Raw genomic sequence first — 26240 nt, forward strand, 5'->3', positions numbered from 1 at the left:
ATCCATGTAGCTTACTGAGAGTTCACCTAAGCTTCCTAAATCATGTAGCAGAGTGTTTGCTAAAGGTAAAACTTCCATTTGTGTATATAGTATCATATACCAAAAAAAAACACCAAAAAACAAAACCGACCAACAACTATAGCATTAGAATAATGTTTGATTATACAGCAGAATCTTTTCTCAGGTTAATAACAAGTGCAACTTGATTGTATTACTTTACTTAGAAAACTGATGTGTCCTATCAAAAAACTGATGTATATGGATAAATAAGCAACTGCTGTCTTCATCCTGGGTTTAGTTACCAGTGCAAGGGAAGAGACGTTGCACAGAAGAGGTAAGAACCTGGTAAAATGTTGTTGGATGTTTTGGCAATGTTTTTTCTTCTTAGCCTCAAGCACAGAATCCATGTAAGCTACACCTTCCAATACAATCACATCAGTAATCGATTTCCTTCAAAATAGCTAACAAGTGGGAGATGTGTCACTCGCTCAGGCTGGTTCTATAGCACAGCGGATCACAAGGTAGCATCATTTCCTTGGTGACAGCTCAGCAGGAGTGGAAAAGCTGATGCAGATCCATTGTTGCATCATTGCTTGAGTAGTGACCCTTGGGTGAAATGGTTACATGTACCAATCATAAGCAGTTCTCAAGACTGATTATGGCTACAGAAGCAGTGCCTTTAAGGAAGAATTTTTGGTGTTTGGTTTCCCGCCTGCAGACATCAAAATGATTTCTGTAATTGTCAACAATGAAAATTAGCTTACTTTGTATTTTACATAGTTCTCATTTTACTAAAAGCCTCCTGGGCAGGCCTGATTCTTTTTTACATTGATGCAATTTACACATTTCCACATAAGTGAACAGTGACACAGGGGAAGAGAATGAAGCCTGGGAACTGAAGGAAGTGACTTGTTAAAGTCACATGCCTATACCCACCACTATTATTTTGACATCCCTACCTTGGTCACTGCTCTGCTATGGTAAGGTAGCAGAAATGGACAACAGGTATTTGTTTCTTAGGGGTTCAATGATTATTCCAGCTTTCTGATTACTCCTCAACTCCAGCTCAGCCCTTAATGATGTCCTGGCTGTCAGGCAACTACAGTTTTAAAGAAAGATCAGTGGTTACTCACTAGAAGTAATGTCTAGAGGGAATTTCCTGGAGGTGTCTTTGGTGTTTGTAATGGGAAGCTTCAAGTCTTCAGTTAACATAAGGAAATGATTCACCTCAAATTTCACTGCAAAACTCATATAAAGGCCTTTAAAGAGAAGTACTGAAGAGACGTGAACTATATTATAAATAGTTTGAATGGCTAGAAATTATTTGGTACAGATATAAATGTAACTTACTTCCTTTGAAATGTAGTATTACAGTGCAAACTACTAGTTAAGGCATAGTACCTGAAGATAATCACTTATGTGCATGACTAGCACTAGACCTTTAGCATATATTTATGGCAGCAGGTTTCTAGCTTTTCCTTGAAGGAAACTTTATGCAAAAGAAATGAACAAAAAACATGTACAAGTTACTGGATCGAACAAAGCCTTTGTTAACACACAGTATTTAAGTTAAAGCTTGACATAGTAATAGGGAAAAATACTGAAACTGTGCTTACAGGTGAACATAACTATTTAATTCTTCTGAACCAACAGAACAACGAATACACATCTATTTCTGTAGTCTGATTCCTATAGAAAAGGATTCCTCATTTCTTTGTTAGACCATTAAAGATTTTACTTGCAAGAGGTTTAGAAGTGAACAAGCTCCTGTATTGCAGAGGAAAACTATCAACAAATTACCAGTCTTGGTATTATTTACTATGACACACTTTTCTGTACTAGAAGGTAAGATAAGCTTTCCTCTGCTGTTACACGAAGGGACACACTGTATTTGGTCTTCAAACATTCATATGCAATCTCCTCGCATGTTTCCTTTGAGGCAGTAACATTGCAACCAAGAAAATAAAGTTCTTACATATGGCTAGACAGCTGTTCTTGTGACATGATCTGTAGACTGCTAAACTCTATTTGGCTTCTCTCGCATAACCTGCATAAGGTGAGCATTTTAGTAACATGAGTCCTCTAGGATGCCTTTACAGGCAGAAGCACATTAAGCCAACTGTACTCAAGTATTTTATTATTGCTTCATTCTGTAATGTTACCGGCATTGTCTGTCCTTTTTTAAAAGCCCAGCTCAAAGTGAGTTGCTAATAATCACGAGCAAGCTCTGTCTAACGTCTGCCCACATAGAGTTGCAAGGGTAGTTATATTTTTCTAGGGGTTAGCTGAACATTAATAATTTGTTCAGTGAAGCTTCACTATTGGTGTTCTGCTATGCTGAGCAGGTACTAAGAGTCTGTAGTATTTGGAGGAACGTTCCTCCTCCTTACTTAAAGATCCTGTGATTAACAGAAGCAGGAGAAAAACCCTTCAGTCGGTACAAAAAAATTTATTTAAGCATTCAGCTCAAATACATGTAATCAAATCTCTTTGACCATAGAAAATAAGAATGTTCCAAGATACACTTTCAGCCCAGTTGTAGCCCGCAGAGGATCTTCATAGTTCAATTTGAAACCCCTAGAAAACATTGTAAGTACTGACACCACTAACAAGTGGTATTGTACAGTGCCTTAAAGAGGATTAAAAGAGAGATTAATATTCCATAGAAATGGCACCCTTAGCTTGCACATTATGGAAAATTAAGTAAATTTAATGATTAAATAGTCAATCACAAGTATATTACAAGTTTTTACTTACTGTATGAGCACTGCTAACAACAGTCTTGTTTATATCTTTGTGTTTCTCATTACGAGCCAAGAATTTTCAAGTCTTGGTCAAAACGGTTTGAACTGGTTCTCCAGCTGAGTTACCTAAACACTTCCCCCCTGCCCTTCATTCATGCCCCCAAGCTACTGAAAAAGAGGGAAACTCAGCAGATAGACATCCTTTACCAGAGCAGTTACTAGCAAAGCTGGCTAACACCATTAACTAAGCAGTCGTGTACCATTGGTCCTGGAAGTGGTGCCGTAAACCTCAAGCTGCTGCAAGCTTGAGTAAGATGCTGTTTTGTAATACTAATTTGAAGTTGAACCTGTGTTTAGTAGGTACAATGTAGACATCTTAAACAGGTCTGACCAAGGGTGGAGCAAGGCTACATGAGTACCTTGTTGAAGCTGAAGCTGAGCACATGACATTTCCGAAAGTGCTGGTGCTCTTGGCCTCCAGTTCCAGCAGCCGGGACAATTTTTTTCCCTAAAGAATCTCTTGTATAGGATCTTTTGCCACATGAACTGGCAGCACACTGATATACTCCAATCTAAAAGGGAAGTTATGGCAGAATCAGCAAGCTAAATTAACAGCTGTCACTTCCCCCTTCTCCGCAGGTGAACTTTGCCTTTTTAAGCACTAGCATCATATTAACATCCTTCAGGGTTTGGCAAAGTGTGTTACCAGATACATTGGAACTCACAAATTACTTCAGATTCTTCTTGAGAACTGATTTTAAGAATCCATCTAATGACAATTATTGCATTTTTCTCTTTGGCTTTCAAATCTGTATCTAGTGTATCCTCAGCAGATGGCCTCAGCAGTGGACATGCTGTTTTGGGGAAATACACAATTCCTTTTCAGCAGGTACAAGGAGAGATCTAGTTTTCTAAACCTGCAACTCGACTGGTGATTTTTCACCTTGAGGGCTACCATGGTTCTGACTATAGCCTTGGAGCCTGTAAGCCAAAATTCACTGTATGCTGCAAAAAGCGTCTCTGTGTAAATGGCAGAGTTGTGCATGGATGTAAAACTGAGAATCCATGCTGCAGTTCAGTCTGTTTTTAAAATTAATTCAGAGTTGCATCCTGAGGTCAGCCAGGATACTAAGGAGTCAGTTAACAAAGCTTTTCAGGCCTTTTTCTTACTGAGCAAAAGCCAGAAGGATAAAGGAAACTAACTTAAGTACTAGTGGCAGTTTCTCCTCATTCCCAGGTGAGGGTACTCTCTGCTAAAAGCACGCATCCTGACACCAGCGTTAAGGAAGTACACATCAATGTATAGTCTTCAGCTTTTATCCTTTATTACATACACAGCAAAGAAGGCAGCATTAAACACACGCACAGTGTGTTACATCCATTCCGCACACAGCACATGCACGCACACAGGCATACACACAACCTTAAAAAAAGTGTCTGTGATAGGAACATATTATAAAGGTGGTGATCTTTATCTCTACGCCCCTGAGCTTTTCCTTATAGTTAGGTGAAAAGGCAATGAACAAGTCTTTTCTTGCTCTGTAAGTGCTTTGTGCAACAATGTCCATAGAGGTCATAAACAAGTCTTTTGGGAAGAGCAACATGAATGTCTTATTCCCATATTCTCAGTCTCTTACCGCCACTTTTGCACCAAATAGCTTCCAGTTATGTTTAGTTGCCACACTTGGCTAATGTAGCTCTTGCTCTTGTGACTGAAGTGAGGATTGGTTCTGCAGATCACAAATGAAATGCAATCCCCTCTTTCTCTCAAGAGATGTCATCTCGGTGATACTGTAGGACTAGAGAAGTTACCAGAATTCCGTGGGGACTGAAGAGGCACAGATGGAGAACTGGGAGACAGTTTTCTTGGGCTGCATAGGTCACCATTGTGCAACTTCCACAGTAGTTCTTCATTTTCCATGGACAGGCGCTTGTTCACTTTTGATTCTTTCTCCAGTGACTCCTGTAAAACAGCTTGCTCCGTAGAAAGTTGCCTGCAAGCATAAGGTAAGATTTGCATGAGAACATGAAATCCAAGTTGGAGGTCGCAGTACTGAACTTAACTGCTAAAGAAATGTTTGAAGCTGCATAGACTCCTGGCTGGCTTACAACTACTTTACTTTCTTAGAAGGAGGATTTATCTTGTTCTCATCCTTGCTGGATTTAAACCAGTAGCTTGCAGAAAGCAGGAGAAAATCCCAGTAAGAAACATCCTCAAAGGCCAGAAAAAGCATCTGAAAAGTAAGACTTGTTCTACTTGCAAGGACAGAAGGTTTTTAAATGGCCATCCTGAAGCCTTGCAGGTCTTGTTGCAGGCTCAGCTTTACGTAGAGGCTGCATTTCTGAAGTTTCCTTCAAACTGGAAGAGTTTGCCTATTCATTTAAGCAGTAGTTGAAGCTCGATGGATCTTGGGACTCATGCATGTCAGAGATTCCTATTATTGCTAAATAAAACACACCGGTCTTTTCACTGATCTAAACTGGGGACACATCACTCAACTGACATGGTTAAAAATAAAATCAGGTTTAGCTCACAAGCCTGTAATACTTAAAGAGCCAATCCATGGTAAGATTATATTTTGAGCAGACTTTTCTTCCGCAAAATACTGGTTTGGGGCACTGAAGAACATACCAAGCCTAACCCCTTATGATCTGTTCCTGCTTGTTCTCCTACATAGGAATGCACATGTGCAGAGATGCAAGTGGGGAAGAAAAGGGATGTGTTGTTCTACAGAGGGCCACAAAATCCCAGTCACTAATTAAACAGAATTTTCTCTTGGTCACAGAAACACCTTCTCCTGGTTCACAACATCTAAAAGTCCACAGATATTTTTCACCTTGAAAGCTCCATGTGTTTGTCCATCCGAGCTTTTAATTCTTCATTTTCTTGCTGAACCTTCTTTAATTTATCCATTAGGATTGTGTTGTTCTCCAGCTTAGGAAAAAAGGTCACAGTTTAAAACAAAACCCCATACCTGCACTCATCAAGACAGACAGTGACTGAGCTATCACAGATGTTCGTAACCTGGAGTTTGCAGATCTTGTTATAGTTAAGTGTAAAAGCCTGGAGTAATGTGAGGCAGACCTGCTATTGTGGCTTCATGTTCTGTAACAGTCAAACAGATCCTGCATACCCAATCCTTTCATAACACTGGCATTCTGCCCCTTGTGCCAATCAGATTTCAGCAAAGGAGGGTTGGATGGGGGATCTACTAGTTAACTGGACACCTCTGCCAGGAATAGGCAGCAGTTTTAGAAGCTGCTGCAGGCAGATGACTGTCAAGAACCCATATGCTAATCTGACAAATTCAACAGCTACCCTGTGCAAACAGCTCTCCTGGCTGCGCTCCTGATTCTACTTCATTGCTGCAGGATGGCGTCTAAAGGAACAAACAGTGATTAACTGGTCCAAGGGCTTTTATACTGTGACCAGAGTCTGTCAAAGATGATGAAGGTTTATTAGTGATTTACTGGGAACTGTAGACAAGGGCAGCATATGATGCTGTGCAATACCAAACAACTGACATGAATGTATTCCTTATCATCCAAAAGTCTTTCTGTACTTCCCCATTAAAATCCTGTTTAAGCACACATTACAGCAGCATTCAAATGCCCTGCCCAGGGTAAGGATCCTGTCCTGCCAGACTAGAGCATGCCAAATAATTACATGTTCTGCCCCCAAATTAATTTTCATGTGGAATTGTGCACAGATCAGGAGCAAATCCACACAGCCAAACTTACAGGTAACAGCTAAAATGACTGTCCTAATCTAATTAACTCTAGATTAAAACATTCCATTTCATATTTTGACCTCTTCTTGTATCATTTCCATGCTAATGTTTTCCTGACAGTGCAATCTATCCATGCCACTCAAGCAAACATAGGAGGTAAGGATTTTTTTTCCCTAGGGAATGGAGGAGAAGGAAAGGACATGTGGAAGAGGCTCTCAGATAACCCTGGACTAACCTAGCAATAGTTTATGCAAACCAGTAGTTGCCTTAAGAGATTAAAAGGTCATTTACAGCATCTGGTGAGTCTTTCCCCCTCTTTACCCTACAGCCTGATGTAGTTGTAGTTGTACAACATGCCACGTAAGCATGTCCCATCATTGTTTCATGTTTCCTTTTAAACAAAGGAATTAATCCTTGTGCATAAACCTGACCACCCCAAGTTCATTATCAGAACACAACACAGACATGGTCCCCCAAGGAAAACTCACCAGTTTCTCCATCTTCATTAGTTTTATATCCTGCTGGTGGAGTTTCTCATTCTTGATCTCCAGCACTGCCTTCAGGCTCTCCAGCTCCTGTTCCAGGTACATAATCTGTGGGTTTTTCTGAAAGATTTACACAGAGTTTGCTTAGTTCCCTGTATTTCAGAACAATCCAAGTGTGTCTCTGCTATTTAGAAAGGGCAAGAAAATAAATACGGTAACAACAGTTTTGTTCTAAGCAAAATCACGTCAAAAACTTTAGAATAAAGAAGATCTGGGATCACTTTCCCCTCTGATTTTATGTGTCCTTTGGTGTAGATGGATGGCTGGAGTTCTCCTTATGCGCTGTTCACAAAACACTTCATGCACAAACATGGAAACCCTTGTGAGTCAAAGCCAGGCACTAAAGCTGTCACACCAAAACTTGTTTTTCAGGAGTGCCCCAAGGCTCCCTTTAAGGCTAGGAGTTCCAAAATCTATTTCATATTACTCATAACCCATCCCAAGAAGTAATTACGAGTAAATATTTGAAGAGTTTCCAGATATGGGAATGGTTCAAAAAGCACCAGAAACTGAGAGCTGTGGACTTAACTGCAGCTGATTGTCCCTGGTTTGAGTCCAAATGTAGCTGGTTCATAAGCAGAAATTGAATATTCTTGGGGTTTCACTCTTCTTAAAGCCCAAGAATGCAATTGCATGTAAATATCTTGCCCTGCTGTATGTCCATGTAATGCACAATATGGGAAGCTAGGACTTTCTTTTCTATTTTTCCTATTTTTTATTGCTGGTTTTTGGGAGGAGGGGGGGACACAGCAGGGTCAGATCTGGTTTCCTCACAGACTCTTTTCCAGAGTAAGGACCCATTCAAACACTGCAGAGTAAACAACATTCTCTACATTGCAAAGGCAAAGTCACAGGCAAAAATTAGGAAATGAAGAGAACTACAGCAAGTGTCAATTCATTTCCACGTAGTGGAATAAAGAGAAATCAACCAGTGATTAAGTGTGTTGTGTAACTGAGTTTATCTTTAAAAACAAACAGAACTTGTTTCAGCATATTTAGGTAAGAATATTGGTGTACTGTGTTGAGTAACAGATTCACTGCTGTGTCAGAAACCCAACACTGGGAGGGCAGTGCGTGCGATTTTGTGGGGCACAGTCCCTCAAGCACAGAGCCAACAGCTCTCACTGGTAAACAAGGCCTCATCACCTACACATTTCATTCCCCTGCCTGTTTTTGAGGACTAGCATTAGCAATTATCTAATTCCTGCTTCCAAAGCACAGGTGAGGAGGGCAGGGTGTGCTGTGCTGCACTGCCTTGGAGGAGGAAACAGACAACTTGAAGTTTGTTCCTCCCTTTTGTGCAGCTTACAGTATGTTCAAAACTCATTTTTTTCTTTCCTTTCTCTGCCCCAGTGGTCTTAAGATGGCCTTTTAAAGTTGCACTTGAGCCACCACATTAGCTACTCACAGAAGAACACAGAGCCTGATAAAAAGACTGAAAGGCATATGAAGATTTTAGCAAAAAAGCTGGGTATATCCAGTGACACTGAATAAGACTGGAGAGCTGGAAACAACACCTCTGCCTTCAAAGGGCTAATGGGAATTCAGTAGTGCAGGGTTTGTGTTTAGTAGAGAAGAACATACTGGGTCAAATCTCTGTTTTTCCATAGAGAAGCATCAAGCTTATGATGTGTCTCACTGTACATTTGCAGCTATGTAAACACTTGACTATTACTCCTTTAATTAAACAACGCCTGAGCATGCGTAGGGAGTAGAGGTCAAACTCCCAAATGTAGTGTACAACAGGGTCTCTTTGGTGTCATCTTGCCTAACTATAGCTACATACTGTGGTTGCAGATTCCTGCAGCAGCAGTTCTACCCTGCTGCTAAAATAAGCAGTTAGGGAGGAAAAATACAAATTCCAGAGCAAACTAGGGCAACTTCTACTAGAAGCATTTTAAGTGAGTTTTTCTGTGTGGAATTTCTCTTGGTGCGACACGCAATAGTCCTGGTATTCCAGTTATTTCCAGGTAACTAGAAAGAGAAGCACATTTGTGTGTAACTCTCCCAGTGCACGAGAAACCTCCCTCAGAGCACACTGCTGACCCAGGAGCATCACAGAACATGGCAGCCTTGGGAGGAAAAGCAGGACAAAATGAAAGTCTACCAGAAGAATAAATCAGCAGTGAACCAATGATTGAATAAATGCATTAAAGACTTAAGTACAGGAGGCGAGTTTTGTCACAGTGATATAAGCCCACACAGGTCATAGCGCTGTTAGAGCATTTGTCAACTGTCCAGAATACAGCTATGGTTCTTTGTGCATGTAGGTCTTCAATTTAACCTGGGCTATAACTTATACCACTGACCAACAGCTTCACAGATTTATAATGGTAAAGTTCATACCCAACATTGTAGTGCTTGAGAAAAACTTTTGGCAGGCAAGCCATCTGCATAAAATGAAGCATGGGTGCCCCATCAGTCTTGATTGCAAAACCTTTCATATGTATTAAATAAACCCAGGCTGGCAAGATCTGCTCGTCTGCATTACTTCTGAAGATCAAGACTTACAAGATTGGCTTTTTCTTTGGCTACTTGTTTTTGCTCTTCTAATTTCAACTTCTCACTCAGAGAGTCATTTTCACATTTTAATTCATCGATTTTTTTCTGCAATGAAAAGACAGGGTATAGTGAGGGCAAGAATTCAGTGCACATCTCCAAACTGCATCTTCATTTTCACACCGTTGCAAAGACCCCAACCCTTAACAAACCTCTAGCGATTCCTGCTTCTCCGTAAAGGAATCTTCAAGCGACTTCCTTTCAGATTCATGAGCACTCTTGAGTTCTGCAACAAATTCATTTTTGCAGATTTTTAATACCATGTAAGACATGAAGATTCTTGTTGAAAAGCCAGCCAATACACATAAGCACAGATGCAGTCAGCGACAGTGCGGAAAGAACATTTATCATCCACTCATCCAAAGCATGTACAAAGTATCAGATTTATTGCTGCTTCCCATTTGTTGATTGCCCCTTGCATATCTATTTCATTAGCTGACTGGGTCAGTTTCGAAAGCATTCAGCTGCCTGCACTGAGCAGGAGCCACATCTGACAAGAGCTGAGTTTCTGAAGGGAAACACAGTGAAAGCTGAAACTATCTTCTTGCAAGCTTCTAGAAACACATTTCCTTTCCCATTTTGGAGGTGCCATACCTCTAGAGGAGTTTGCTCTTTGACTGGAATGGAAGCATCATCAGTTTTGATAATGCAGAAGTATCACTGGAAACTTGGCTATCAGGTGAGTTGGAGGGAGGATGGAAAGCATCAATTAGATGCAATACCATTTAACACTGAGCACACCCACCAAACCCTCCCTGATAAACCGCCTTTGTCCCTGTAGACTGTAAATAGTGTGTAGTATTTCTCAACATTCCCAGTCAGTCTGGAAAGCACACAATACTACTTAACCTCAATTTCAGCTCCGAGATGCTCCTTACAGAACTTGGGGGGTGGGAGCAATTACTTATTAACATGAGATCTTGAGAGCAGACTGCGATTCAGACACTTTTTACTGAAAGAAAAGGTCATCGCCACTCTTAAGCCATTTTCCAAGTTCCATTCATCTACAGGACACGATTATTTCTGTATGTAAAATGAGACTTGCTGATTTCCAAATGAAGGAATTCAGCCAAGGTTTTTAAAGATAGCTGACTGCCAAGAATAATGAAGTGGACATACGGATGAAAAAGCCTGAATGTTTCTGTTTGTGACTAGCAGTACTACAGCATTTATATTTGAACACAAAATACTTGCCTGAAAAAGAGGACTCGTACTCCTTTTTCAGCTCCTCTACCTTCTCCGAGTGGCTCCTTTCAAGTTCCTGCTTAAAGTTTTCATGTGTGATATTTAAATAGTCCACCTGCAACATGACAACATGATTATTTCCCCTTACATGTGTCAACCCTCATTTAAAGTACTGTTCCTTAAGACTTTATGCAGTACATAGAGTACATTTTAAATGGTCTAGGAAGCACTTAAAGATGATCACAGGAGAAGCTATGCCACATACAACACTCAGTAGATGAGAACAATACCTTACACTTAACCACTACCAACAGATTTATGTATGCATCTGTCACACACATGGAGTTGTTGCAAAGCAAGGTCCAGGCCAGGTGTGTTTCTGTAAATCTTAAAACTCAAGCTGCCTCAAATACCCAGTGGAGGTCTGCAAACCACTGAAGCTTGCAGGACACAAGGAATCTCTACCATGTTTAAACACAAGCTGAAGATCTGGACAGCTTAGTGCAGTAATGAGTGCATAACTGCAACAAAGTGGAGTTTCACATTAGCAAAGCAATTGCTAGAGAACACTTCTTCGAAGGTTACAAACCTGCTCTTGGAGTTGCGCTTTGTACTTCTCAGCTTCTTCAATGCATATGCTTTGGAGTTTCTCACACTCTGCAGTGTAAAACTGTTTAAGCCTCTCCTCCAGCTCAGCCAAATCATTGTGATGTTGCTCATTTAACTTCTGCAAAAACCCTTCATAAGCAACCTGCAGTTCATTCCTGTCTCTCTCCAATTTCTCACAAGCTGCAGAAGTGGTTACTAAAGATGTCAAAACAGAAAAAAGTAATTAAGTAAAATTCAATGCTGAATTCACCATCTTTGTTAGGTATTAAGGATACGAACTGCACAGCAACATGGTTATACGTAGACAAACATAATTTATCCATGAAATGAGTGCCTCCTCCAAGGACACACAGAAAGATCTCTGCAAAAATACTGAATTCAGTGTTTCTTATGCTGAGAATTAATTGAATCTAGTTAAGCCAGAAACCTACACAGAAAGCACAAGTGTGATGGGTTGTCATGACAAAGAGGAATGAGCGTCTCACGAGACACTGGAGTGCTACAATGAAAAAATTAATTGGATTTGCTACTTCACCTAATTCAATCCCATTTCAGAAGCGTATTTATCAGAGTACTTCACTTTTTGATATATAAACCACTTAGCTAGATTTGAAAGTCTTAATGTCCTGAAGACCATCCACTCAACATGCTACACTCAGACATGTGGCACAGAAGCAATTCTAGCCTGACTTGGGCTGCCCAATACAGAACTGCCAATCTGAAACGTGCTCACATGCGCGTGCCCAGGATATTTAAATACCTGAGATACAGAACAGTTTCAGGCAGAAAGTGCAAGAGTATCAAGAGAAATAAATGCCATGTAGTTCTCTTTACATTTATATTAACACAGGCCAGCTAAGAGGACTGCCTTGGTTTGTCTCCCCAGATCTGCAGCTGATTACAAGACAAAACAGAAGTTAGTAACTTGAACTTTTGAGTTTGAAATTTAGCATTCCTGACTCCAGACAGACATGCCCAAATAGGAAGAGTCCTTTTCCTACTGTTAATATGACTGCAGCAAGCGCCTCATGGAGTTCCAGCTGCACCCAAAGCCTGGAAGCAAGGTGGAACAGGACCTCCAACACAAGCGTAGGGTCACTGAGCTTATGCAAAACTGCTTCTATGCAAACTGTAGTACTTGGGTTGAAAATAAATTACTCAGATGCTTGTCTACTTAAGAGAAAAATCAACTAAAACACTACCTTGGCCTTCGGTCAAATAGGGGACAAGCCACACGTACCTGCACTTTACAGCAGCCTGGCACGCCGCCTGAACAGTCCAAATATAAATTGTGAAAGCATGGGAAGATTTTTGTACAGGCAGTACAGTGAGTTCTCATCACAGCTGTGTCTGAGCCTTAACATATGTAAATCAGTGTCTTCAAGGACTGATTCTCGAAGCAGTATGGGGCTAGGCTCTAGGGAAAGCAGCCTGCCCCTGCAGAGCGCCTTAAGTTACACACGTGTGGGATTACTTCTTTGCTACAGCTCATTAAGTGCAAGTAACTCGATTAATGATACTGGCACTCTCTTTTAAGGAAACTGTAAAGTCTCAGCCCTCCTGCCATCACCTGGAACCTGCAGTTGACCTACAGAGTGTAAGAGCGTGAGCTGGACTGCATGGCAATCAATCTCTGTGTGTCTACCCAAATTAGTTTTAACAGCAGGCTTAGCTCTGCGCTAGGTCTGTGTGAGAGAGTTACTGATCAGGACAGATTTAAGCCAAGCTGCTCACCCCATGAATGGCAACAATGCAACTAAGGGCTAAAATGTACCACAACATTCTGTGCAAGCCAAGCAGATTACAGTTTCCTGTATTTCCTGTACCACCACCAAGGAAGGGTTTTATTGCCCTGTTCTCACTCCTTCCACAAATCTCTAAAAAAATTAGCATGCACGCTTCTATCACATTGCATTGGCTTAAAGTTACTGAACATACTACTCTACATGGTCAGGTTTTGGGGACGAGGAAACGTTATAGGTAGGGACATTATTTTACAATGCAAGGAACCAGGCAGCGAGCCAAACAGGCATTACACAGCCAACCACATGCAGAATGCATCTGACCCTCTCTAGCCGAGTAAGAGGAGTATGTGTAGCTGAGAAGCAGGCAACTCCTATGCCTCATTTGTGGTAACTAGCAAAATGTTTCAAATGATCCACTTTAAAACCAACAACGGAAGAAGCAAGCATCCAATTCTTTATTTGTAAAGCCAGAGCCATTCCTTTGACTCCATTTACCCAAAAGAATATGCTGCCTATCACCTTATCTTCAAACAGCAGCACGCAGAACTTCAGATGATGCAAAACACTTCATGAAAAAGCAAATAGCAAACCACACCTTTGTCAAAGAAAACAGACACATCAGCTCTCCTTGGGCCAGCCTGCAGCTCGCATTTAGGAGAACACTAACGTTAGAAAGGCAAACAAAAACTTAAGGCTGGCATTGAGAGTCGAACGCTGTGTTACCTGCAGGGTAATGCCTGGTCTCCACAGAGCTGGTGGCTCCAAAGCTTCCTTGCACATCACAAGACCTGACCTGACTCCCTGCCATCCACACAAGGAGCAGAACCTACACACAACCACTGAGCCCCTGGTGTTGTGGTAGTGTGAGAAACTGCACATGTGAAGCGTTAACAAAAGCACCCACTGAGGAACTGTCAATCTGAAATCATGAGAAGTCCTGCAAACCAACGTTTGCCCCGTACTTGAGATTCAGGTGCCTGCAGCAAATGCTTTGCACAGCTCCATGATCTTCCAGACTGAATCGTGTGTTTTATGACTGTACAATGCCTTAAGAGAGGGACAAGCCATGAAAAAAAACAATTCCTTAGTTTGGCAATTCATCCACTGTAAGGAGATGCTGCAAAACTCCTGACTAACCAACCCTTACGGCTACTCAAGAGGTTTCTCACTAAACTGGTGCTTCATCTTGAACAAAAATCTGTAACTGGAACATGTTCTTTTCCATCCGAACACACAAAATCTCTACTTCAACTTCTCATCCACTTCAGAAACACCTGAAGGGCACATTTCAGAGCTTTTGTACACAACTACTGTGCTTCCTTTCCTTTCTTAAAGTGCTTCTCTCTGCAACTGCACATCTACATTATGCCATGCATCAGAACAGACCACACAACTTAAGCAAAAAATCCCAACAGCACTTGAGAGAAAAATCAAGCCATAAAGATGAAGAGATGTGCCATCATTTATCCATTAGGTCGTTCAATCTCATCTGTAACCCTAAGCAGTTTCAAGCTTTAAAGATGGCGCACATGGAATGGAGTACTTAGCAGCCAGAAGCAAAGATTTACTTCATTATTCAAATAGCAAAGCCATTAATATTTGTCCCCACTTGGTTGTCCCAGCCTCTCCTCCCAATCAGACAACACTGTCTCTCCCTACGTTATTACAACAGGGAGCAATATTAATTTGCAATTTTAAGCTTCCTAACACCTGCTTATTATAAATGAAGAGCCTGCATCTTTCAGGCTGAACCACGGCCTCTGGCAATCACAGGAAGTTTCTGAGATTTGGCAATAACATATCGTCAGATCAGAAACACTGGTTTTGATGTGCAAAATTAACATTCATCTGTAGTAGCTGATGGTGGCCACCTGCATCTTGGGCATTTCATTGCAAAGCTCTGTATGTGCCAAGCCATAAAACCAAACGTCTGCGAAGGAGAAGCGTGGAGAAACAGGCACATGGCAACTCCCTGCAATCGTGCAAATGGCAGCAGATCCAAACTGCGTGAACAGCAGCACCAGCTCAAGGAGAGGACTGCAAGAATTGCCTTGGTATTCCCAAGAAACCTATTTCATATTTTCACTAGAAGCAGCCAAGAGACAAGACCTCACAACTGTGCAGTATCTCCTTCTCACAACATTTAGGGTTTTTTCTTATTTTAACTATTAAACATTCATCATCTAATTCAGTCCTTATGGCTAAACTGCTTACATAAAAACATTTTTCAACCTGAATTCCATAAAGGTCATCATAACCATAGCTCTAAGAGGATAGACCATAATAGATTTTTTTTTCTTGAATCCTGAATTAAATTGTTTTGAAACAATAGCTATCTTCATAAAACAGTCTAGGTCACTCGCTGCTCTAGTTATGATTTATGAAATGCCATTAGACTGTCTGAGATCTTGAAATAGAGGTCACTAGAACAGTAAACTAACAGCATTTTAATAGATGTGGGGGATGTGAAAAGGGGTAATTACCAGAAAACATCAAGTATTTAGCACGGTGTTACTTTATTGCTCTTTGTTATTTCACACTGCAAGATCTGTTGTCGTATGTTCCACTGATCACTAAGTCTACTACAGACACAAAGGCTCATTTCCTTCTCCGTATTTTTTTTCTTGTGTTATCTAGCAATTAATTGATGTTTCTGGCAGATTCTCAATATTGGAAATTCTTCTACCAAAAGAGGCTTTCAAGTTTATGACCAAGTTTCTCTTGGTGTTACTTCTATAATATAACATACTCCAGGATGTTAAGCCGCGGTTCATGGCTTTGTTCTTGGTCAAGTTGAAAAGAGGCAGGCAGACCAGAAAAGCATGCTGTAAGCTACACTGAAGCGGGAATGGTTGAATAATTGTGTGAAACATTCACATACTCACTGGGAAGTAAGCTCCTATCCTGTAATGCTGCAGACACTACAGTGCCAGGAGGCAGGCAAGTGTACGACTTGCGGCAAGTTAGGCCCTGCCTCAAATGATTAATAGAAATGTCCACCTACTATTAGGTGTTTTTAGGGATCGCCAAAACCTGAAAACCAAATCACACCCACTCTGTCTGTCCATAAAACACAACAGTCTCCTTTAACCCAATCTCCAACACATTCTAAAGGTCATTTATTAATAAAAAAAGTCACGAAGGTATCTTGAAGAAAATATTGCTGATGAACAGCAACAGCAAACGGAGGGGAGGGAGAGGGGTCATGCATTTGGCTGGCTGCACTGGCTACACATAAACCTCTCCAGCCCACTGGAAAAGGCTCACAAGTGGCAATTTTCAGCAGGCGAAGGCAGGCACATGCTGAGCCAGCTTTACACCTGCAGTTCCATAGCAGCACTGAGCTGGATCACGTCCAGCACAATTGCAAAGCGGCTCCCAGACAATGTGGAGCACAATTAGTTTAGAGGAGTCGTTCTGTACCTGCCCAGAAACACGCAGCTCTTACAATTTCTACTTACGCAATTAAACAAGTAACCACAAATGATTTACACACTAGCCTGCATCTTAATTACAAAGGTGACAAACAGGACATCTGTACCTACTCCAGGCTCTCAGAACTAAGGTGTTTCCATTCAAACGGCAAAGTACGGTCTCTGTGGCTGGAGATGTTAAGGAAACCCAAATTCACAACCTGCCTGCTAATGAATTTGAACTCCTTTGGAAAAGCCCATCCCCAAACCATTACTGTTGCTAATCCTCACACACTTCTAGCTACTGGGAGCAGAAAGCAGTGCCTGGTAACCATCCACCCCGCACTCTGCACAGCCACACGGTCACTGCAAAAGGCAGATTCTAGGATTGTAATACCTATTTAAATCATTATATGAAAAGGTATTTTGGTAGAAAGGGTCATTCAGAATAACCAAGCAAAACGGACAACCTGACAGCAAGCAGCTTTGGTTTTGCAAGGTAAATCAAGGAGCTTTGGAAATAGAGGACTCCAAACCATGCCGGGTGCAACCTGCAGGTGACTGCATGATCCTCTTACTCAGCGACACACAATAAACATTCTACACTGGGCTGGGTGCACCTGGTTCCTCTTTCTAGACTGCCTGTTCCCAAGCTGCAAACCAGCAGACACTGACAACACAGCAGCCAAGGCTCCATGGAACATGTGTGAGTGTCCACACAGCCAAAGTAAGGTTTTAAATGTACTCTCTGAGCCAATCTATGCCTAGATCATACTGCAAATCAAAATTTACAGTACTTCCATCAAATTATCCCACAGAAACCTTACATTCCGCTATATCCATTTAACAGTGACAAGAGAAAGCTGATTAGCAGGTGTGTATTTAAACAGATTATTTTTAGCTAAAGCTATCATTACAAAATGCTTTTCTCACACCTTGTCAATGAATGGGGCCTGGCTGGATTTGTTTTGTTGCTTAACCTGAAAAACCCCAAAACAAATATTTTTAAAGGCAGACAGAACTGAAGACCTATGTAGTTTATTTTCTGATTAAATCCCCTTTACAAGCTGAGGGGAGAAGTACAGACAGGCCAGGCATGTGACGTGGTTAAGACAAAGGAGCTGCACGAAGATAAATGCTGAAACCATGGTCTGGAAAGCTCACAAAGGAAGTGAGCCTGAGGCTGCCATTCCAATGCTCCTGCGGAGCTTACCCAATAAGATGCGCTCTGTGAGGGGAACGGCTGATGACCTCGTCCAGCAGCACAACAGCCAGCATCCCTGGATGACAGCTCTGTGCACTCGGGCATCACACATCCATCAAGCTCTGTTGCATTAGACAGGGTTTCTTTTCTAGTTATCTGCCTACTGAACGGCATATTCTTCTGTCAGGAGTCCCACATAAGAGTTCTGCAGGCTGTTAATCAAAGCTCGAATGTAACAAGTTTGAAGGAAGCTCATTTAAGAGTGAGGCACCCTTGGAAAGAACTAAGCTTTCAAAACAAACAAACAAAAAACCCCAAACCTTATCTGGTCTGCCCATCTATGCTGAATTTTCCCTTTCCTGGTGAATACTGAACATAGTACCTAGACAGATAAAGGAAAAATCATACTGAAGATGCACATGAAAGAATAAAGAGCTTCTTGCTATATAGCAACCCCTGTGAAGTCATTTTCATTAGAAGGTAAATAAATGGGTTTACCCAGAAAGTCATGTACATAAAAAAATAAATCTAGCTTATAATGTTTATAGCACAAGTTTGTATGAATGCAAGAAGCCCGTTTCCACACTAAGACTCTAGTTCTGTCATTACTTCAGGGTGGAAGGAAGGCTGGCTGCAGATGACGGGGACACAACCGTCCACCCTGCTGCTTCTCCCCCTTCACCTGCTCCAACACCAGTGCTCCTCTAGCCTCACTCTGTGCCACGCCAAGGCAGCTTTGGCAAAACAGCACTTCAAGCCACCAGTTCTCAGCTGGCTCCCCAGGCAGCTCAAAGCACAGCTGGGCACACAGCTGCCCAGGCAGCACTGCTTGCACAGGGCAGGGCAGAGCAATGAAGTGGCAGAAGGCAGCCAGGCTCTTTCAAAGCCACCCCTACCAAAGCCTGCCTGAAACTACTGCAGAGCAGTAAGCCAGGTGCTTCATCAGTAGGAAGGTTAGGAGCTGCATCTTGGCAGATGCCAGACTGCACCAACCTCTAGAAAACCCTCAGCCTTTTAGTACTATGCTTCCAAGAAAGATAATGCTACACATTTCTCCAGTATCTTTGGTACTCATCTACCTACTCAGGCTATAAGCTTTCTCTGCTTGTCATACTCCCTATTTACACATTTGCAATTTTATGCAGCACCAAATAAAGCTCCCCCAAAGCTGCATTTTAACATAGCCCTCTAAACTGGATGACAGTAATAGTGACAAGTGGAGAAGCTGTAATTGCTTTAGCCGTGGGGAAGGGAAGACCTCTCCCTCCCTACCACACTTCCAACTCTGCCAGGGAATGCCTGTCTTAATCAGGGCTAAAAAAAATGAATCTGAGCATTAAATACACCACCTGCATGTAACAAGACCTAAATCCACGTTCAAGTTTGACTGACACAATACTCAGCGTCCAAAGCATGTGAAAATAAACATTTCCAACTTTTCAGCAACAAGTGACGTATCTGAAACTGCTCCACATGTGTTGTCGCTTCTGCTTTCAAAGCTTTCTTTTCTTTCTCTCTTTTTTTAAAGGGGCTTCACCATCAGTGTGCTTTTATAAAATGCCAGCTTCACTTCCAAGTGCTATCATTTTCAGCCCAATGACTTTTTGCACTCCACAAGATGATTCTGCTTTGAGATCAAACAACTTACATGAAGTTACCATTAAACGGTGTTAAATCAAGCTTCAAAGTTAGCACAACCAGCCCCTGCACATAATAGCTTAATTTCACATTATAGCTGTCCACTAGGATGAGTTCAAAGATTGAATCTCATTAGCCTCATAGCATTTCCTTCTGTTAATTTTACATTCATTCACCTACAAGCCATTAAGGCAAAAAGTAGATTCTGCACAGCATATTTTACAGGTTTATGGATCTTTGCCAACAGTTCTCTAGAAGACAGCACACAAATAAATTAGGGATTAACAGAAGTGTGTGTACTGTCAGCCATCCTCCCATTCTTAAGGAAGTGAGAGCTTTGGTCATCAGACACATGTTTTTCAAGGAGGCCCTGCTAGGCGCAGTCAGATCAGTGCCAGGAATCCGGTGAACCTGGGGTCACACTGTCAGGCCCCAGAGAAATGCATCTGAGAAGAATTCAGGCAGGGAATTAAATGACTGCCATTACAATACCAGGGCATCTGTCTCGCTGCAGCTCTGTTTTGCTGCATTTCTGTTCTCATGTAGGGTACAAAAATAAACTCTTACCTAGTTCTCCTCGAAGGTTAACCAGTTCCTGAGATAACTCTTTGCGCTGCTTCAGTGCTTCCTCCCTCTGCAGAGAAAAAAACCAACACAAACCCAAACATTTGGTTACTAGTGATCTGAGCAGGGCACCTTCCGATAATTAACTTACATGTCTTCTGCAGGAAAACAAGAGAAGCGAGAAGCCAAGAAATGAATCATTTAGGATAACAGCTCTGCTGTTACAAAATACACAGATGTTCTCCTGTTGTTAAGGAAGTTACACTTTAAAACAAAGAATAGTTTTTTTCCAGGATAACGCTGTGATCACTTTGCAGCAATTAATTATATATTTTATGATGGGTGTAGCAATATAAGCCTCCAGAACAAATCAACTGATAGCTGTCAAGGGCACAAAAGTATGGTATATGTCAAAGAGGCATGCATTAAATATTTACCTTACGCTTACTCAAACACAAACCCCAGAACTTTGCTAAATGCTCAGTCTTCCATGAAGAAAAGGCACAGCCCTGTGCAAAGTTGAACACAGCCCACCCCACTGCTGGCAGTTCTTAATGTTAAGATAGATGATGGGTTTTATACTGACAGAATCACTGCAAATCCGTGCTAAAACACGCAGAAGCACCCATCCCCCTGCCCTGCCTAGGGCTGTCCTCAGCCAGGGGACGGCGGCCGCCAGGCTCCTCTGTCCCCAGACCCTCACCCCAGGGAGCAGCTCAGGCGCAGCCACAGCAGAGCTGCTCCGTGACTCGGCGACCAGCACCTCGCACCCACGGCGCGGAGGTGACAGGGGCCGGGCTTCCCGCTGCCAGGGCGCGTTCACCTTGCTCGCTCAGTCCACGCTCCCGTCCAGCTCCCTGCCCTGGGCAAAGCAGCGCGAAACAAACCCCGGTTACCCTTGCTGCAGCACACTGGGAATAGAGGCACAGTCTGCTGCTGGAGCAGCCCATCTTCCAGCGCCGGCAGACCCCGCTCGGCTCCCCAACCCCTCATAGGCGACGCGCAGGTGACGGCTCCGGCTGCGGCCGAACGGCGAGGCTGGCCCTTGCCCCTCCGCAGGTTACCCCGCTTCCGTGCCGATGGCTCCGGCAGCGGCAGATACTGCAGCTTCTGCAATTGGCACAGGCAGCCAGCGCTTACTTAAAGCCACAGCCCTTCTTTTATGAAAGACGAGCCCCAGACATTACACTGATCGATCTCCGCTTGCTCGAACGGCAGCCGGGATCGCAAAGGGAATGCTGCCCTTCTCTGTAGATAATGGACCTTATTTTTAGCCGTTCCGAGCTTGCTATACGCTGCTTTCACACTTAATTTACTGATGCAAAAATAAGCCACGGGAGGCCTGAGCTGAATGGGAGAGCCACAGATACAGCAGCTCTGCTGCTGTCAATGCCCCAGCTTACGTTCACAGCCCCAGAGCACGCGAAGAGCTTGAAACTCACTTTGCATGCTTCTCCTTCAGCTAAGATACATCAGAGGAAAACAATAACAATGCACTGGCCCCAACGTCACATGGGCTCTTCCACCACTGACCACAATGGACGAGTTTGCACACTGGAATGGCCACGCCTGCACCTGGTTTTCCCCAGGGAAAACCTTACCTTTGCCGCAGGTTCCCCATTTGCCCCCCATCACTCTGTACACAGCTTGACCCCAGGCTAACATCTTAAAAGCACCCTGTCCTGGGGGTAGGCAATACTCACTGCATGCCTGCAGAGCAAATAAAGCAATAAAATGCATCATTCATAAGAAAATAACAGAAGGAATGAGCACCCAGAAGCCAGTGATGTATTAAGACCTGACATAATACTAATCAAAATGAGTGATTTTTATGCATGCACTCTCATCTGCAAGTTACAGGAAATTGCAGCTGAAAGAAAAGCTGAAATTGCAGAAGAAAGGGCAACCCTTTAATAGGAATATTTGGTTTTGACCTTGTGTGGGGAAAGATCCCCTTTTAATACTTAACAGTATTAACTGGTATTAAGTAGGTGTGCTGCAGTTGTACATTAAGCACTTAGATGCTTTCTGCAGCGGCAGTGGTCTAAGGCTGAAAACCACGCCTCTCCTCACAGCAAATCATCTGGAGAGCAGAGAGCTCAGCTATGGAAAGGACTCGCCCTGTTCTCTCCCCTGGTCAGGAAGGAGAGATGAGTCATCTCGCTCCTACTCATCACCAGCTCAGGCTACGGACACAGCATCCACTGATGAAAACCCGAACGCTGCAGTGGCGATTGAGCTGTGTCCTAGCACACTAGGCCACAACCACATAATGGATGTGCAAGCAAGGCAACTACCAAAACACTTTCATTTTCATGCTGCAGGCTCCACATGGGATTTCCCAAAGCTTTTATAGTAACTTTGTCCATTACCAAAGTAATGTACAAACAACACATAGGAGGTTTTATGTTCACCCTCCCCCTTGGTTTGCATATTCATTCTTTATTCTAATTCTCAAAAAGTCATCCTTGAACCTTATTACTTCCAGCCCACTCTGTTTGTAAAACAACTCAAATTTTCCCCCCTCAGCTCAGCAGCTGGACCATACTGCAGGCCCTTGGAAACACTGCTGATTTCAGTTAGTGTTTCCGAAGACCCACTTCACAATCCATGTATTTTGTATTTGGAGGTAGAGCAATTTGACAAGGGCACAGGAGATCAGAATATACCAAGGACTGCCAGAGACTGAGATTAAAAACACAAAAATCAAATAATGTTGCCTTACTATATTTTTTAGTGTTTCTTGCTTTCTGCTGCTCTTAGCCCTGTTGCTTTTTACTGGTGCTGACTTTGTGCCTCAACCTCCTGCTTGTCCATTCATAGTTCTGCAGACCAAGAAATCCAAACAGACTTGTTATCACCTCCTACTAAAAAATATATTCAGAAAGAGCCAGCCATAGAGACTGCCAGCCTTAAGTAAGTTGCTCGTATGGTTAAGCAACCATATGAACTAGTCAGACTGACTAGCAGTTCATTCAGCTTTTATGGGAGAGAAATGAAGCTCCAGGTATGGGGGTCTCCCCAGGAAAACAGGAATGTTTGCAAGACCCAAAACACAGTGAAATACCAAAGTCCACTTGAATAATCCAGTAAGGACCACCCTCAGTATTTAAAGACAGCTATGCACATGCTTTGGGCTAGAATATCAAGCAACCTTCTTGTTTATCCTTTACAAGATTCTACTTGAGAAATCAGTACCAGAAATAGAAGGAGCAGAACCAGGACAGAAGCATACAAGATTGAGCTATTTTGGCATTGTTCACTTATCCAGGTAAGTCTGGCAATAGGGTTCATTCTTGTTTTGCTGTCAGAGACCCAAGGAAGACCTTCATACAAATTTAAAGCTGTTTCCAGCACAATTTAGGAGCTTATGCCAAGATCATGTAGATTACTGGGCAGCTGTTTTTTCTTAGGTCAGAAGAATCTGTTGTAGGTGCACAAGAAATTTGGTTGAGTTTTAGCCCAAACTTTCCCACCACCATAAACATGGAAGCTGTAGGAAGGAATGAGAGGCTGGGGATAAAAGCCTTGCCACAGGCAGTACTGGGGTGGTGTCCCTCTGCTATCACATGCTACAGAAAAATTCTCAGCATAAAGAAGGAGACTGGGATGTTTCTTGTTCTGAGGAAGATTAGGCAGTTCTGAAACACCGACAAGCAAGTCCAGAGGGCTGTGTGCCCACAGCAAAGACACCTGAAAAAGTGAGGTATGCTCCACTACAACTGGATGGAAACAGACAACGTCCAAGGTAGGGGCTCAGAGGATACAGCAGTTTCTTGATCACATAAATGACCAAGTCAGGAATGGAATAAATTACAGAACTTGTCATTCATGTTTGTGTTACTGGCAGTTATGTAGCCTGGATACAGGCTTAAGAGTATTTTTCCTGGCAACCAGCTGTTTTTGCTACCTCTTGAGATTCAAACAGCCCAGCCTAGGGTCATTTTGGATAACGAGGGTGAAGGCACATCAATGTCTGAACCATTTCCAGCACTCTGCTTTGAAAGTGGGAAGCTCTACAAAAGTCCACATCCTAGAACGAACAAAAAAGGTACTTCTACCAAGCATGTAAGCAACCAGCCTTCCTGGCCGTGTACTTATACCAAATCTTCACATAAGTAAGACACAAAAGACACCTCTGAGAGCTCGGGTCATGAGCAGTTCTCAAGCTGGAACGGGTGGTTATCCCTCAAGGATCCCACAACTCCTTTGCAGATCCCACATCTAGGAGCTGTGGGGGCCCACCACATGCTCTGCCTGCAAGTCAGGCTTTGAGAGCTACAGATAGGCCCTGTGTGGCTAAAATGCCCTATTCTGCAAGTTTTGCCTCCAAGTTAAGAGCTTCAAGTCCTTCAACACCTACTTGATGTAAAAGAGCAAACCATGACAGAAAAGTAAGGTTTGAGTATGTGTGACCAAATAAGCTAACACTACCCATCCGACAGTAATTATCATTGACATCATTGTTCGCATTTTAAACCACCACATTCCCTTTGGCAACAAAAGGTATATTCTTTTGGAGCTGTACTACAGAAGGAAGAATTTACAAGCACCAACACTGAAAAGTTTGCATTTATATACCAAAATATGGGCTTGTTTAGTTTTTTTGGGTTTAATTTTGAGCAGCTATGTCACACCAATACCTCAAAATTGTACTCGTTCAAAACCTTGTATTTTCCAGCCATTAACAGGCTCAGAATAGGCATTATGGATTGCTGGAACCAAAAACTGCAGAGCACTGGTGCATTGCAAAGGAACAGACACAACCCTCTTCTAGGTATGAAATATCCCAGGGAATCAGGTTGTGTCATGGGACCTTCCCCATGACAAACATACAGCAGCCATACTGGAACATTCCCCTCATAGTGCTGGGATGTGACGTGGTCCCTGCCCAGAGAAGGTGGAGAAAGGCCCAGACGATGCTGGTACCAAGCACTCCACGGCACAGGGTCAGGCAGCCCTGCAATGGGCAGCAACTGTACCTGTCACAGGCAGAACTGGTAGGTGGAAGCACCTCTGATCTGGAAGGTTGTAGATGAGCCTTTTACTTTTATCAGCAATACACTTTGTAAACAAGTCATTTCAAAAGACAAAACTTAGAGGAGGGGAACATCAAGTGTTAAATATAAAAACATTGAAATGCTTTTTTAAAAAGCATTTTATTACACCAGACTAAATAAACTTTGTTCAAAGCATGTAAACCAAAAATTCATCAGCACAGCAAAGAGCGGAAGCACTTAAATGTGTTTTACTTAGATGTGTTTTGCAGTCATATACAGGGCCAAATTAATTTCATTCTGGGAAAGGAAAGCCTGATATTTGAAAGCCATGTGCTGTCAAACCACAAGCACTTACTCCTAAAATCAAACTTAGAGAGAAACACTAAGCATCTTAAAAACATAATAATAAATTGTGGTTATTTGCAAGCACTTCTGTAATGTGCGCTTAGACCTTACAGGGGATACGCTTAGACTGTATGGAAGAAAAGATCATTACTTAAATATTGTTTAATACTGGTACAGTCCCAGTTGTCAACTGATACCGATATAGGATGAGTCTTTTTCATCTGAGGAGGTATTGTTCTCGTAGAACAGCATTAGAAATTGGAGCCTACTCCATCCTTGTGCTGCACCAGGCATGAAAAGATGAGCATCGCCATTGGCTATAATGTAGAAACTGAGTCACATCTTTGCATAAAATCCAGTCACTCATGTGTCATCAGCTATAGCCTGGAAGTAATGATGAAGGGTAACAAAAGGGCCATTCATATCCGCTATGCAGTATGAAATTTACTTTTCTTATTTGGGTCCTTATACTGCAGTATTTGTACCAGACCCTGTTCCTCCTTTGCTGGCAAAACACCATCCTCTAAAGAAATTTTCTAATTATTAGTCAGCAAGTTTAAGTTTTTTTCTTTTTTTAAACTCACCTGCCCCTCACCCCACTTGAAACCCCTTTGAAATGTCATTTCATTCACATCACTTAGATGCAAAAGCAAGCTAAAGAAATGAGCCAACTAACTACTAGATTCTGAGCCAAAGAAGTGGCCGAACAACAGGATGTACACCCTCTGCTCCATGTATATGTTTGAAAGGAGCAGCAGGCTAGTACTGCAATGAAATGAGTATGTCATTAACCATCTCAAATCAATAAATATGCAGTGAAATGACTACTTCCACATTACTCTTGGCCTTGTTAGTGTTATGCAGTGCCTCCTTACCAAATGAAATAAGCAGTCAGCTTTCACCTTATTGTCTCAAACAAAATTCAATTAAGCCTTCAGAACACAACACTTATGTGATT

At 42.3% G+C, this 26240-nt stretch overlaps 1 protein-coding gene across 5 annotated transcripts in view; it reads right to left on the reverse strand.

Moving 5' to 3' along the window:
* Nucleotides 1-4045: 4045 nt before the first annotated feature.
* MTUS1 (microtubule associated scaffold protein 1) overlaps nucleotides 4046-26240 on the reverse strand; it is an 86914-nt gene continuing 64719 nt past the window's right edge. For 2 of the 5 annotated variants that reach the window (XM_061371096.1, XM_061371098.1), the window contains 8 exons: nucleotides 19941-20007; nucleotides 11354-11568; nucleotides 10774-10879; nucleotides 9732-9805; nucleotides 9532-9627; nucleotides 6964-7080; nucleotides 5582-5679; nucleotides 4046-4738 (listed from right to left, as the gene is read on the reverse strand). In XM_061371096.1, the coding sequence (XP_061227080.1) occupies nucleotides 4522-4738; nucleotides 5582-5679; nucleotides 6964-7080; nucleotides 9532-9627; nucleotides 9732-9805; nucleotides 10774-10879; nucleotides 11354-11568; nucleotides 19941-20007 (990 nt within the window). In that variant the 3' untranslated portion in view covers nucleotides 4046-4521. Of the gene's footprint in view, nucleotides 4739-5581; nucleotides 5680-6963; nucleotides 7081-9531; nucleotides 9628-9731; nucleotides 10880-11353; nucleotides 11569-19940; nucleotides 20008-20833; nucleotides 21060-26240 lie in introns of those variants that run through there. The other 3 variants (XR_009728082.1, XR_009728083.1, XM_061371103.1) reach the window with 2 other exon arrangements.

This window comes from Neopsephotus bourkii, unplaced genomic scaffold (genome assembly GCF_033783945.1).
Source record: "Neopsephotus bourkii isolate Nb327-2 ecotype Australia unplaced genomic scaffold, CSIRO-AGI_Nbou_v1 NB_168, whole genome shotgun sequence".
NCBI lineage: Eukaryota > Metazoa > Chordata > Aves > Psittaciformes > Psittacidae > Neopsephotus > Neopsephotus bourkii.